The 14301-nt window shown below is 33.6% G+C and overlaps 1 protein-coding gene across 3 annotated transcripts in view; it reads left to right on the forward strand.

Annotated features, from left to right (window-relative positions):
- Window positions 1-11041, forward strand: part of LOC117175830 — a 27527-nt gene extending 16486 nt beyond the window's left edge. Inside the window, exons 2-3 of one of the 3 annotated variants that reach the window (XR_004467542.1) lie at window positions 442-1083; window positions 10311-11041. Coding sequence is in view for 1 of the 3 variants with exons in the window: in XM_033365598.1 (XP_033221489.1) it covers window positions 442-773 (332 nt within the window). In the remaining 2 variants the exon portion in view is untranslated. Of the gene's footprint in view, window positions 1-441; window positions 1174-3311; window positions 3412-10310 lie in introns of those variants that run through there. The other 2 variants (XR_004467541.1, XM_033365598.1) reach the window with 2 other exon arrangements.
- The last annotated feature ends 3260 nt before the right edge of the window (window positions 11042-14301 follow it).

Below are 14301 nucleotides of genomic sequence, written 5' to 3' on the forward strand. Positions count from 1 at the left end.
CGCTTCCGAATGAATCAGTGTCTGTCCTTGTAGGCGTTTCATTGCCAGGTATTTTTTTCTTTACCGAGAGTGTTTATACTCTTTAGAGTATTAATAGAAAAAATCAGACAAAATGGCTTCACCGTTTGGCCTACATCTTATTTGTCCGCCTTTGACTCGATTTCCAGGGCCCTCAAACCTCCGCACTGTCTGAGAATGGATATATGAATGAGTGCATCTCTATAAACGGGCTCGCTGCGCTGATTCGAATGATGGATTTATATTAATGATGGATTATGGATTTATAAAGGAGTAGATTTAGTATCATCTCGGGCTGAACTACCTAGAGTTCGAAACGAAAGTTCTCGAAAGTTCGCGATTAATGCAAAAGCAATGCTTATAAATAATAAGAATATTTTGTATGTAGGTGCTAAGACTCACCATTTTTATTTATTCTTACAGAATTATCAAGAAGTAGATCGGCCACAATTTATCCTGCTCCCTTCGAACTTAATATTCATTTTATCCAAGGTTCTAGAGGCCAGCGCCTGAATATACCAGCAGGATATTCTTATAATGTAGGAATAGAAGGTAATTTCATTATCGGAGCAGTCCTGAACGGAAAGTTATATCCATTTCTGATTCCTACTCTTGGGAAAGTTAAAATTAGCGTAGATGACATGGAGCATACTACACTAATACAACAATATGACCCTCTGATGCAGCTTTATTACCGTGACTTCGGACCAGAAAACCGTTATATTCATAGAGCCATGCGACCTCTGTTGTCGTAACTCTTGGTTAATGCAACTTTTTCTGGTTGTCTATTGTCCTTAGGAGCTCAACTACCCGTATAGAAAAAGTACGAGGACTTCGAGTGAGAAAATGTTTAATATATGAAGCCAGTGGCAAGGTTATAAGTTAACTTGCTTTGTTTCAAACATTTTAAACCAGCCTAATGAACATTGGTTTCCTTACTTTGCCGAATTCGCATCTTGAGCTCGCCGTAAACAAATGTAACGCCTAATTAGTTTAATAAATTCATCTGGCGGACGAAAACTAACATCCAAAACATTATATCTCGCAATTGGAAGTATCTCACAGGTAAAACTTATGCTATATTTATTAGGGTGGTCCAAAAATTCGACTTTCAATTTATGGTGAATCGATCCAATATTTATTTTAATTTTCTTAAAAGAAATTTTTTTATTCGATAGGTCAAAAAAATCTTCAAGTTTATTTGAACAAATTTGCCATTTGTAAAACAATTGTCATTTGTTTAAACAATTTTGTCTTGTCTGTAAATCGTGAAAAATTATTATCTATTGAAATAAATTATACAGTTTGATGAGTCTCAGGAATAATAATTTTTGTTTTATATTTCTGGTAAATATTTAAACATTTTTTATTTGTTTGAACATTTTTTTCCCTGCAAAGCGTAAAAAGATATTATTTTATAGTATTGATGACACAATTTAAGAATGTTAAAAGTAATTTTTTTCTAACGGTGCGTGGAAATAGTTTAAACAAATATTTCGTCCTGTAAATCGTAAAATACACTGCGGTCCCGCAAGAAAAGTTTCCGTTAAAAAGAACAAGGTGGTCCAAGGGTGCCGGAGAGTGACGCTGCTCGGTCAGCGAAGCAACTGCACAACAACGCAGGAATGTATGAAAAAAGCGGGCAGTACCCTCGGCGGTTAATCGTCTCGTCTGCTTCAGTAATTTTCAATCTGTTCCAAAAATGTCTCAGGATATTCGTTTCAATTCGCTTTCCGTCACACAGTGTGTAGGTTTTGCGCTGCGTAACAAGGTGTAACCAGGCATTACGAAAATGTCAAAGGGAAACAAGAGCAAGCATGTATCTTTCGAAGAGACATTTAAACTTTTAAACTAAGGAAAGTCAGGTGCCTCAAAATAGTCTATTTTGCAGAATTTATTTTTCAATTGGAAAATTTACCAATATTTCGAGGAAAAATCTATTCCAGTTCGATTTTAACGGATTTTAAACTAATGAGTTGACTTGTTATCTTTTTCAATTTTAATGCAATTCAGTTTACAATGCGTAATTCGAAAATCTTTTAATTTAAAGAATTTAAAAATGTAGATTTGAAGACTTAAACAATTAAAAATTAAAAGCGTTTGAAGTTGAAATTGCTTTAAAAAAACATTTTTTTTGCCATTTATTAGTCATTAGAATATTTAGAAGTTCTGAAAAAACTTAAAAATAATTTTAAATTGGAAAAAATTTAAAAAAACGTACAGATTACTCAAGATATGGAAATAAAACTTTTAAGCTTTTCAAGAATGTTTTAACTATTCGGAATGAAAATAATTTATCTTATTATTTACGAAGCATTCAGTTAAAAAAATTTAATTTTTCAATTTTCAATGTTTCCAGCTTAAACTTGCTGAAAATAATAAAATTTTAAAGTTCATTGATTGATTCTTTAATTGAGAGCATTCAAAATGATAACGTGGGTTTATATTTTTAGAATTGAATTTGAATCCTTTTGACATCTATAGATTTATAAAAGTTGAAAATTCTAAATTTGCAGATTATCTGCATTTATTTTAAACTTGTTTAATGGGTAAGTGTTACTACTTGTCATTTTTCACGTGTACATTATTAAGCATTCGATTACAAAGTCTTTTATTAAAAAAAATTTTAAACGTCAATTTAAAAAGTTTCAAACTCAAGAGCTTCAATTTGAATTCTTCAATTTTTCGTTTGTTTTGTATTACTTCAAATAAATAATGCTTAGCCTTAAAGTTCAAATTTTTGATTTTATGGACTGAAAACCGAGAAAGACACGCAAAATGACAGTGGATTTTTTTAAAAATTAAAATTGCCACCCTGATATATGTAAGTACAAACTTAAAAATCAGAAACTTTTATAAAGTTTGATTTTCAAGCACAAACATTTTCACGTTCATTGTTATATTATAGAACCAAAATGGCAAAAATGTAAACAAAAATATTTTGTAAGATGAAACTCTAATACAAATGATTTAAATGGCCCTGATCGTTTAAGTTTTGGCGAGTCCCGAAAGTGTACGAAGGAGATAAAGGGTACCCCCGAACCGGCTTCTATAGCGGGACTGCAGTGAATTATTTTCTGATTCTAATGTTGTGAAAGAGATTTTTCAATTATTTAAATAATTTATCGTTTATCCCTTTTTATAGGAAAGATGGAAGCAATTCTAGTTAAATGGATCTTATAGTATATAAAATTCTAATTTTAAACTAGCCGATAAAATATTGTTTACATATTGTTTAGTATTTTTAATTTAATGTTTAAATATTACTTTTTTTATCACGGTGTCGAATGGAGGACCCCTATGACGTCAAAAAGGTCGGATTTCCCACCAATCACAGCTCATGTGTCAGTGATTCTCAAATATCTTTTTCTGTGCCGATGTTTTGTTATGGTTATGTGCACATCGAAAATAGAAGTCGCAAAATATCGTTTAAAAAAATGTCAAAGGAGGGTTTCGTAAAAGCCAATGGCGGAAATGTACCGAAAATAGATATATTTATGGTATGTATAAAGAATTCATTGAAAAAGTACTTTAATTTAATCATGTTTACTGAACAGTTCGTAAATATGTACGATTTGAAAATGTGTTAATGATTGTAGATATAATAACAGGATAACTTTTTTTCACATAAACTTAAAATATAAAGCTATTAAATAAAAATGGTCAGAATTGATAGCAGACCTTGGCCAAACCTCTTTATCATGAGTTTCGTTAGTTTTCATGGTTCTCATCAAAGCCACATCGTCACATTTATAGATAATTATGAGAATCTCTGAGTCACGTGTCACACACTTGACACCAATTTGAATAAGTGTTTTACTGCCTTCAATCTTTAATGATTTTTTTTCTGTTGAGCGACTCAACAGAAATAAAAAATTATAACACACCTTCGGTTCGGATTAAATTTATGTGTCAAAAAATTATTTAATCTAAAATTTTAAAACAACTCTAGTTAATAGATCTGAAATATAACTATCATAACATATATGAATAAAATATTGTAACTTAAATCAAAAACTGTGATTTAAACGCCTGTTGGAATACAGTAATTGAGACTAAAATTGTTTTTCAATATATTTTTAAAAACAGTTCACAAAACATCTGCGGCTTCGAAGATTACATTATCAGTGCGACACTCGCGATTCGCTCGACAAATAGGTTATACAGACGGTTTTCTTAAAAAAATAAATCGATAAGAAGTAGGAAGGTTTTTCAATACAATGCTAATAAAAAGTTTATTTTTGTTTTTACTAAACAGAGACATTAAGCAATACACGATGGTCCTCCATCAACTTTAACCTAAAAATGATATTACAAGAAGTTTTTTTTTGCGGAATAATATTTTTACATTGTATGTACCTATTTTTCACAACAACAAAAATCGTGGAAACGCTTTTTTCTAAATGTTTAGTTTTATTTATCAAAAAATGATAATAAAATATTTTGTTTACTAAGAGATTGTTAAAAATTAAACATAGGGCCAAGACGGTTCTATAAAATTGTTTGCAAAATTATAAATGTTGAAAATATAAACTAATTCCATTAGTTCCAATTATTATTACAAATTATAACAATGAAGTTTTTGTTTTACAGAATTGTCTCCTCGGATGATATTCGGTCATTTTCGATATGAAATTAAACAAATCGTATGAATTTTTTTTCCGAAAACAATTTTTATTCTTATCTTTTTTATTACTTCTGGATTTAAATTATAATCTCCTTCTTTTGGCGACGAAGCTCAACAAAAAATTACTATAAAATTTTCATAGTATCAAAGAAGTAAAAGAGGGAAATAAAAAGTTTAGGAATAAAAATGGAACATAATTTTTTCGGAGTAAAAAGGGGACAAACAAATCTTCTGAGTAAAATCGAAACAAAATTTCTTCAGAGTGAAAATGAAACATATTGATGCTCGGAGTAAAAACGGGACAAACGAGCGCACGGTTGGAGGGAGGGGATGCACGCACAGATTTTAGGTGGGAATAGAGGCCCCGGCTGATGTTGAGTTGCGCCGCCGTCAGGAAAACACAGCGAGTGGTGCATTCCCCCTCCATGCTACTACCTTCTCTGCTTCTCGGCGTTCAAGAGCGGAAGGCGGGAGAAAGATTGTCGCTAGTCAGATAAAATAAATAAAGTTGTCATATTTTCTAAAAGCCTCAGTTTAACGTTTTTATGTCAACTTGCAACGATTTTTGTCGATGGGACGTTTTACAGCTGTCGAAAACAATTTTACAAAATTTTTACAATTGTCAGACTTTCAGAGAATATATATATATTTCTTTAGTCTCTTTTTTGTTACCAAACTAACGAATAAATTCAAATGCTACAGCGTTTTTATACGTAGTTCCTGAATTGAATAAACTTCTTTTAAATTTCAATCCGAAAATTCTTTATGTAGACTTCGAATTTCCCTTCTGAACTTTGGGCTGAATTTTCTTATACAACTACGCGCACGACAAACGGTTGTGAAGTGTATCATTCAAAATTAAACGCTGAATTTCACACGCCTAATCGGAAAATTTTCAATTTAATCAAGATTTTAAAAGAAATGCAGATCCAAGTCTACAGGAAAGTAAGGAGTGCAGCAACAAAGAAAAAAGAAATCATCGAAAAAGAATAATTTCTTATGGATGCAATTTTGACATTCCAAGTCGGATTCATAAATCGGTTTGAGTTCGTTTGTCAGGTTTCATGCAAGTTTTTACCAGTTCGTTTATAAATTAATATTTCACCAAGTTTCAGTAAAAAGTTAAGTTTAGTTTAAAGTAAAATAACTTGCTGAAATGTGAGAGAGGGAAATATGTAGCTAATTTCAATAATTATTTCGCTTTATTGAGATAATATTTGGTTAAATAATATTTCATTATTATGTATGAACTCTTGCTGAAAAACTAATTAGATTAGTTTATTTATATTACATTATTATATTGTTGACAATACATCCCAGTGGGCGCAACATTTTAGAACGTAATTGGAACGTCCTAAAAACGTTTTTTGGACGTACAAGTCAAAAGACGTCATTCGAACGTTTTAAAAAACTGTCCTAAGTCAGGCCAAATAATGTTCTTAAAACGTTTTATGTTCCAATTACGTCTTTGAAACGTCTCTGGAACATTGTATATTTATGAAACGTTATATGGACTAACTTAGGACATTTTTAAGCCGTTCTAAAAATGTTCTTTAACGCTTGAGCCCAATGGAATATTTCCCATCAACTTTTAAACACGCCTTCATAAAATTTATTTTTTTATTTTTTACTACCAGTCCTAAGGCTGGGTAAAGTGTGAAGGAAAATTAATGGGAAATGTGAATTGATCGTTCTACGGTGAACGACGAGAAGCGAAGAAGGTTGTAGCATAGAGGGGGAAGGCAGCACCTGCTGGGTGTTCTTACCACGCCGCAACTCGACATCATAGACCGTGGGCTCACAACGTAAATGAGAGCGTGATACGGATAAGGCCATTTTTCACATGAGATGTTCGTCTGATGTTGAGGAACGTAAAAATGGGTGCCTGGCAGGTGTGAGTGGATGCGTTCACCTGTGGTGACCTGTCAAAGGTGCGAATTTTTGACAGTTAACTTACGTGACTCGGATAAGGTTGAAAATTGGTGTACATGTAGGGGCTGACATTAGAAATAGCACCTGCGCATTGCCAGGCGGCTTCGAAGTCGCCGGACATTCAGGTGAAATTTCTTGAAATTGATTTTACAGGAAAAAGTTTGAAAGAAAAGTTGGTCCACTCCCAGAGATGCATATATTCATTGGTATATAATTTTTTGATAAATTGATATATTTGGAGAAAACATCGATTAAAGAAATACCATAACAATAAAAAGCCCTTTTTATTGACAACAAGTGATTTTTTCGAAAATTATTAAGAGACAAAAGGTACTCTATTACAGGTATACTCCAAGATGAATAAGAAGTATTTGTTCAAAATGTTAATATTTACCAAGTTATTCGCATTTTTCCTTCTTTTTACTATTTTTTCAATAACCTGCTGTATCTTTAGCAATTTAAAAGAAAGTGTGCTCAAAATTAGTACACGAATAAAGTAAGTCTTGTGCAATGAATTGGCGTCAGCCACTTTCAATTAAAACAATAACTTATTCTGCTATAAATAATCATAATCAGTGTCACGTTCCCAGCTTCTGATTATCGTAGAAAGTTTTAATAAAGACGAATATGATTATAAAAATTAAACAACAAAATCGCTTTACTTTAAAATACCCATTATTTATTATTGTTAAAGTTTATGTTTTGTCGTCGAGATACGTTCAATCTTTATTACCGTGACGAATGTCAAGTTTCCCAGACCCCAGCGTGAGTCATTGGCGTAGGCATTACAAACTCTTCCTGCTGTATTTTTAATGCAGTTCTATAGCATTAAAAATGCAATCGCAATGCCTACGCCAATGACTCACGCTGGGTCTGGTAAACTTGACATTCGTCACGGTAAGAAAGGTCGAACGTATCTCCGCGACAAAACATAAACTTTAACAATAATAAATAATGGGTATTTTAAAGTAAAGCGATTTTGTTGTTTAATTTTTATAATAATATTCATCTTTATTACAACTTTCTACGATAATCAGAAGCTGAGAACGTGACACTGATTATGATTATTTGTTTAATTAATTAAATGATTAATTAATTATTTAATTAATTTAATTATTATTGTTTTAATTGAAAGTGGCTGACGCCAATTCATTGCACAAGACTTACTTTATTCGTCTACTAATTTTGAGCACACCTTCTTTTAAATTGCTAAAGATACAGCAGGTGATTGAAAAAATGGGGAAAAGAAGGAAAAATGCGAATAACTTGTTAAATATTAACATTTTGAACAAATACTTCTTAATCATTTTGGAGTATACCTGTAATAGAGTACCTTTTATCTCTTAATAATTTTCGAAAAAATCACTTGTTGTCAATAAAAAGGGCTTTTTATTGTTATGGTATTTCTTTAATCGATGTTTTCTCCAAATATATCAATTTTATCAAAAAATTATATACCAATGAAAATATGCATCTCTGGGAGTGGACCAACTTTTCTTTCAAACTTTTTCCTGTAAAATCAATTTCAAGAATTTTCACCTGAATGTCCGTCGACTTCGAAGCCGCCGGGCAACACTTTTGCATCCAGGTAAGTGCCTGGCAATGCGCAGGTGCTATTTCTAATGTCAGCCCCTACATGTACACCAATTTTCAACCTTATCCGAGTCACGTAAGTTAACTGTCAAAAATTCGCACCTTTGACAGGTCGCCACAGGTGAACGCATCCACTCACACTTGCCAGGCACCCATTTTTACGTTCCTCATCATCAGACGAACATCTCATGTGAAAATTGGCCTTATCCGTATCACGCTCCCATTTACGTTGTGAGCCCACGGTCTATCAGCCAGAGGCTCAAACCGCGTCCAGTTTTGGACATTACTGTTAATCTTCATGATCGGTATCATTTATTCGAAAAATAATAAATTTTTAGGATTTACAGGGGAAAAATGTTTAAAGATATAATAATTGTTTCAAAAACCTAAAATTAGTTTTAAAATACTTCAAAATTTTAATTTTATTGTACAATGATAATTTATGCTGAAGAAAGTTTTTAAAAAGTCACCTTCGTCATGAATGTGAGAAGAAACTGCTCTCTTAATTTGAATCAGTGGAATTTCACTATAAGTCAGTGAGAACCATATCTATCAGTAGATCAATTGAGTGTAGTATGGAGTGCTATTTTCTATTTTTTGGTCCACTTTACGGCGCAATAATATATTAACACCAAAATATAATATAATAATATAATAACATCAAAATGTATCAAAAATTTCATAAAGATATATTTAAAACATCTAAAAAAGACCTCAATGATTTCCCAAAGATTTCAATAATTTCACAAATATTGCCAGATATTTTAAAAATATTTTCCATATTTCTGAGTACTACATAAAGATTTGACAAAAATTTCTCAAAGAATTCAAATATTTTACAAAAACTTCGGATAGATTTAAAATATTTTACAAAGACAATAATCATTTCTCAAATATTACCAAATATTTCAAAAGCATTTCAAATATTTAGCAAAGATTTCACAAAAATTAGAATGATTTCCCAAAGATTAAAACAATCTCGCAAAAATTTCAGATATGTATATATAAATGCCATAAGAAAGATTGTAATCTATTTAAAAATATTAACAAATACTTCGCAAAGATTTTAGAAAGATTTGCGATAAAATTAAAATATTTCTCAGCAGGTATAAATGAACATGCCAATGATTTCACAAAGATTTCCAAAATTTGACAAATCTTTTAGAAATATTTTCAAAATGCATTTCCGAAATGCAGCAAATACTTCAAAAATATTTTCAAAGGCTTTCAATGATTTTCCAAAGATTTCTTAAAGATTTGAAATATATCGCAAAGCTCAGGTCTGATTTTATCAGACTATAGGATCGAAAATTCTTTTCCGCCTTTCAATTACTTCCCACGCAATGGTCGTCACCCATCAACATCATTTTATATTTTATACTAAGGTAGAAATATTTTCTATATTTTTCTGTTTCAACTTCACTTATACCCTATTGTCAACTTCCTATACAATGTACATCAACTAATCTCAGAGTTAAAGTTAGGGTTTTTAAGAATACATCGCATGTTATGTAAAACTGGATTCACAACATAAATTATCAGATCAGCCTATAGAAAATTCTTTTTCACCTTTCAATTGCTAAATTTTATTAGAAAAATATGTTACTCATAACGTTCGTTACTTGTGTAGTTAATTCCAGATAGCAATAACTTTATACGAATTATAGGGAAAAATTTGTTTAAATAATTACCAAATATGTTGAAGAAGAAATGTTATTCATGAAATTCATCAACTGTATAATTATATATGAAAAAATAATGACCTGTAATTTATTGAATTAAAATAAATAATTTGGAGAAAATGTGAAAAATACAGTATTCAGCATTTATTCTACATAAAACTGCAATTTTGCATTTTTTAGCCATTTTCCGTACGCAATACAAGGGGACTGTGAGTTCTAAAACTAGATTTTATTTAGTGAAAATTATTCCTTAAATACTCCTTAAGAGATGAACTGCTTTTTTGAATTTTGTTGAAAAACAAGCTTTTCTCATTAAACACTCCATGGTAATTTTAAAAGCCAAGCGGCATGGGTGAATGTTCACCAATTTGAAAAAATAGGGTATTTCTTTTTCCGAAAAACAAACGAATATGAGAGGGGTGTTCGATCACTAAGGATCGAAATTTGAATGTTTACAGGTATCATTTGGACCACCCTAGTCGGTATGGCCCATTAAAGTGCGCCATTATGAAGAAAGAGAAATTTTCTGTCGACGCCTCGGTGGCAAAACTAGTTAATACGCTGACACATACAAAGACAGTGCTCCCAGTATGAACTTGGACAGAGGTAGATTTTTCTTGTTTATCTAAAAAAGGACAATCAGCATATGAAAAAAAATTAACATCTATCTAATTTAATTCATTAATATTTGAGAGCAAATAAATTATTTCTACCTACAGAAAATGTTGCCTCTTCTTTCTTCTTAATTTCTATCTGAATTATATATTTCTAAAGAATTTGTAGACATCAGAATCAAGGTTTTCCAGTAAAAAGAAACTAATTGGGGCGAATTGAGAAGAATTTGCTAGCAGCCAGTTCAAGTCTCGAGACATGCAATTTTTATTAATTTTCCTCGAAATGGCCTTGACCACGAATTGGGGGGAATCGACACGCATTCAATTCACGCTGACTTAATTCGTTTAAGTGAATCAGAAAGAAGAATTCAGACGAATTTAAACATGTTAATGTGCTGAAATCCGGCCCGATTCGTTTTTTTACTGTGTTAAATTCTCCCATTAATGAAAATGGTGTATTCTCCAACTAGAGAAGGAAAAATCAGTGTTTTGTTGAGCACGATGCTTACAGAACAAGCAACTAGAAAATAAGGTTCATAATAAATTTTATACTTATAATTGTATTATACGAATTGGATTTTCAATGTCCCAAAACCTGAATGTTATCGACACACAAAACAGATTTTAAAGATTTTTTTTTATTTAAAAGTTGTATATTCAAATTTAAGGTAATTTACAAATAACATCCTTAAGACTACTTTACTGAATAAAAATCTGATCTGTCAAATATTTGCTATAAACCTGGTAACTATATTTCAGATTACTTTTCTTGCTTTAATTATCCATTTTGAAGAAAAATACAAAATATGGGTGAAGCGCTAAAAAATATATTTCTAGTTTTGTAAATCAACGTGACAAAGAAAAGTTTTTAAGTTTTAATATAATGTATGACGTACCCGGAATTTCCCATCCAAACAAACCACGCTTGAGATATCGCCAAAACAATTTTTTCTAGGTTGGTACATCTATTAGCTGGCGCACAAACCTCTGTTTGAGCACCATCTATCGAGAGCGTGTTCTTAATAGCTTTATAAAGAAGCCATTGTTTATTGTGTTCTGCGAATTCCACAATGTGGAGAAACAACTCGTGTTTTTTCACCACGACAACGCACCGGCCCACACATCTCATCTTGTACTTGACTATTTAACCAAAAACAACGTCCATACCGTTCTGCAACCTTCATATTCACCTGACATGGATCCTTGTGACTTTTTCCTATTCCTACAACTCAAGTTACCACTTCGCGGAAAGCGTTTTGAAACGATTGAGGCGATAAAGAAGAATTCACAATAGGAGCTGAAGGCGATTCCGGGTACTTTTTGATCCTAAGGTATAGTAACATATAGCTCGCTTTTTGATAGACATTTTTATTTTATTCTGATTTAGGTTAATTCACATGTTACGTGAAGTCGTAAATGAGTTCAAAAAATTGCTTGAAAGGCACCCGATAGTTTGTTTTTTAACTGAGCAACAAAAGTCTAATTTCAATTACTGTAATTAGTCTACGAGAGTAATTCGAATGGTTGTTCGACAGCTCCAGCAGAGTGACTGGGTAAATAGTAATGCACAAAGAGAATAGGTTAGAAAAAAATAAGACAATCTCTATTCATGGCATCAACAGAACCAAAGTATAATCAAGGAAGGGTGATCAATACAAGAATTCCAAAGGCATGGGATTTTGCCAATTCAACAAAATCTGGTGACACGGACGACGCTATTTTCAACTAATGGTACATTTACTGGAATTGTCCATATGACCACTTAAATCCATTAAAAATAGGGATAAAATAAAAAGTAGTAATTTTTTATTTAGAATAGTGATTGAAGATAATTTACTATGAGCGTGCCTTTGCCCCCTCAGTATAAAACGGACAGTGCGGAAAACGCCATTTTACTAACGCACGTTTCGCTAATGGGGCGGCCCACGTCACTACTCGAACAAAATGAACGTTCTTTAAAATTTGTCATTCGAATACCGCACGAGCAGGGATCCATGCTGATCCGACAATTTAATTGAGTTGAAATTATTTGCACCTACTCTAAGCTCAACACGATAGAAAGAGAATGCAGTCAGAATCCTATGACCTTGACCAAGATCAGCAATTAACAAATTTCGGCACCAATTTCGGTACCAATTCGGCACATGGCGTTAAAATTCGACAGACGTCACTTTTATACAAAAAAGAAAGATTGAAGGGACCTACCTTGCAACGTCCTGCCTCCATGGGTGTTTCGGAAGACTAGAACTAAATAGAGGGAAAGTGAGAGGAGCGACCGAGAAAGCGAGACAGTTGCCATTTCGGTTCCGCAGAGCATGGTGGCGCATATTCAAGATCCATTTTTTGCGGCGCAGGCACTAGGCGTCTGCTATTCGCCGATGTTCGCAGGGTAAACCTTCTTTTATCGGAAGGTTAGATGGGGTACGGGATACGATTAAATTACAACGGTATAATAAAGTGCAAATGACACCGCTATGACATGAGAAAATGAATTTGTCTGTATCTGAAGTAAGCCCTAATGGAATAAGAAAAAGAGTGAGTAGGGTGAGTAGGGTTGTGAGGCGAGAATTGGGGAGTTAAAAATTAATTATCATTGTAGTTGTGGGGTGGGAATCAGCTAAGTAGGGCAAGCGAGGTTAGGTTAGCAAGGGAGCGGGGTAGTTTTGTGGGCAGAAGTTTTGGCCTTTATGGTGGATAAGGATGGTTTTCGTAGTGCTAAGGAATGTTAGGGGAGAGAAAAGGGTGTCTGCAGGGGCTGTGAGGGGTGAAATAGTGCAACGAAAGTGAGGGTCCAGCGAGGGTATTGGTACTGCTGGTAGTGAATTAGTCGGGGAGTAAATTTTCAGAAGACCACGACGGCCAGCTGTATGTGGCCTAGTGTGGAGTGGCGCGCCAGGCAAAGGAAAGAATCGGCGCGAAGGAAGTGACAAGGTAATGGAGAGAGCGTCCAGCGCAAGTGAAGGGGAGGATCTCTTGAAGAGGAAAAGGGATAGCAAAGAGATTCTGGAGAAAAGCGCGCTAGGGAGTCCCTTTAAAATAAGCGTAGGAACACGTAGGTACCCCTCCCCCTAAAAATGGTGGGGCAGACGGAGATAGAGGCTCTCGGGGTGCTGATAGACGAGGTCAGAGGATTGAGGGAGGACCTAAGGGGGGCTATGAAGCAGATGGAAAGTATGAGGGAGGATCGGAGGGTAAAAGATGAGATGGGAAAAGGAGGTAAAAGAGCTGAGATAGAAAGTAGAAGGATTGCAGAGGGAGGTGGTGTCGGCAAGGAAAGAAAAAAGGATAAAATCAAACATATGGAAGAAAAGATTAGGGTGTTAAAGGAAAGGGCGGAAAAAATGGTTGAGAAGGTGGAAAGCAGGTCGGAAATGAAAGTAGTTGACAGAGGACAGGGCGAGAAACAATGTATTTTGGAGAGGGTGGAGAATATGATAGAAAAGAAAGTGGAAGTGGATTGAAGCTAAAGAGCGGGTAAGAAAGGGAGGAGGTGAAAGTGCTGCTACAGAGCATAGGGTGGGTTAAAGGCAACGTAGTGAAATTTAGGATGGCGGGGGAAAAGGAGAATGAAGTGGCGGTGGTGGAATTGGAGAGCTGGGGAAAAATTAGGGGTAATGCGTCACAAAAATAAGATAAAGGACTAAGAAGGTTTTCATCATTCACGATTTGACGAGAAAGAAAGGGATGTGAAGAGAATGCTAAATGACAGGGGCAGGAAGGAAAGGAGTGAAAAGAGAGCGGCGAAGGTAGAGTATCGGAAAATAAAAATATATGAGAAAATGTGGGTGTGGGACGAGGAGAAGGAGGTGTTGAAGGAAGTGCAGAGGAATTTGTT

The sequence above is a fragment of the Belonocnema kinseyi genome, chromosome 1, assembly GCF_010883055.1.
Source record: "Belonocnema kinseyi isolate 2016_QV_RU_SX_M_011 chromosome 1, B_treatae_v1, whole genome shotgun sequence".
In the NCBI taxonomy this organism is placed as follows: Eukaryota; Metazoa; Arthropoda; class Insecta; order Hymenoptera; family Cynipidae; genus Belonocnema; species Belonocnema kinseyi.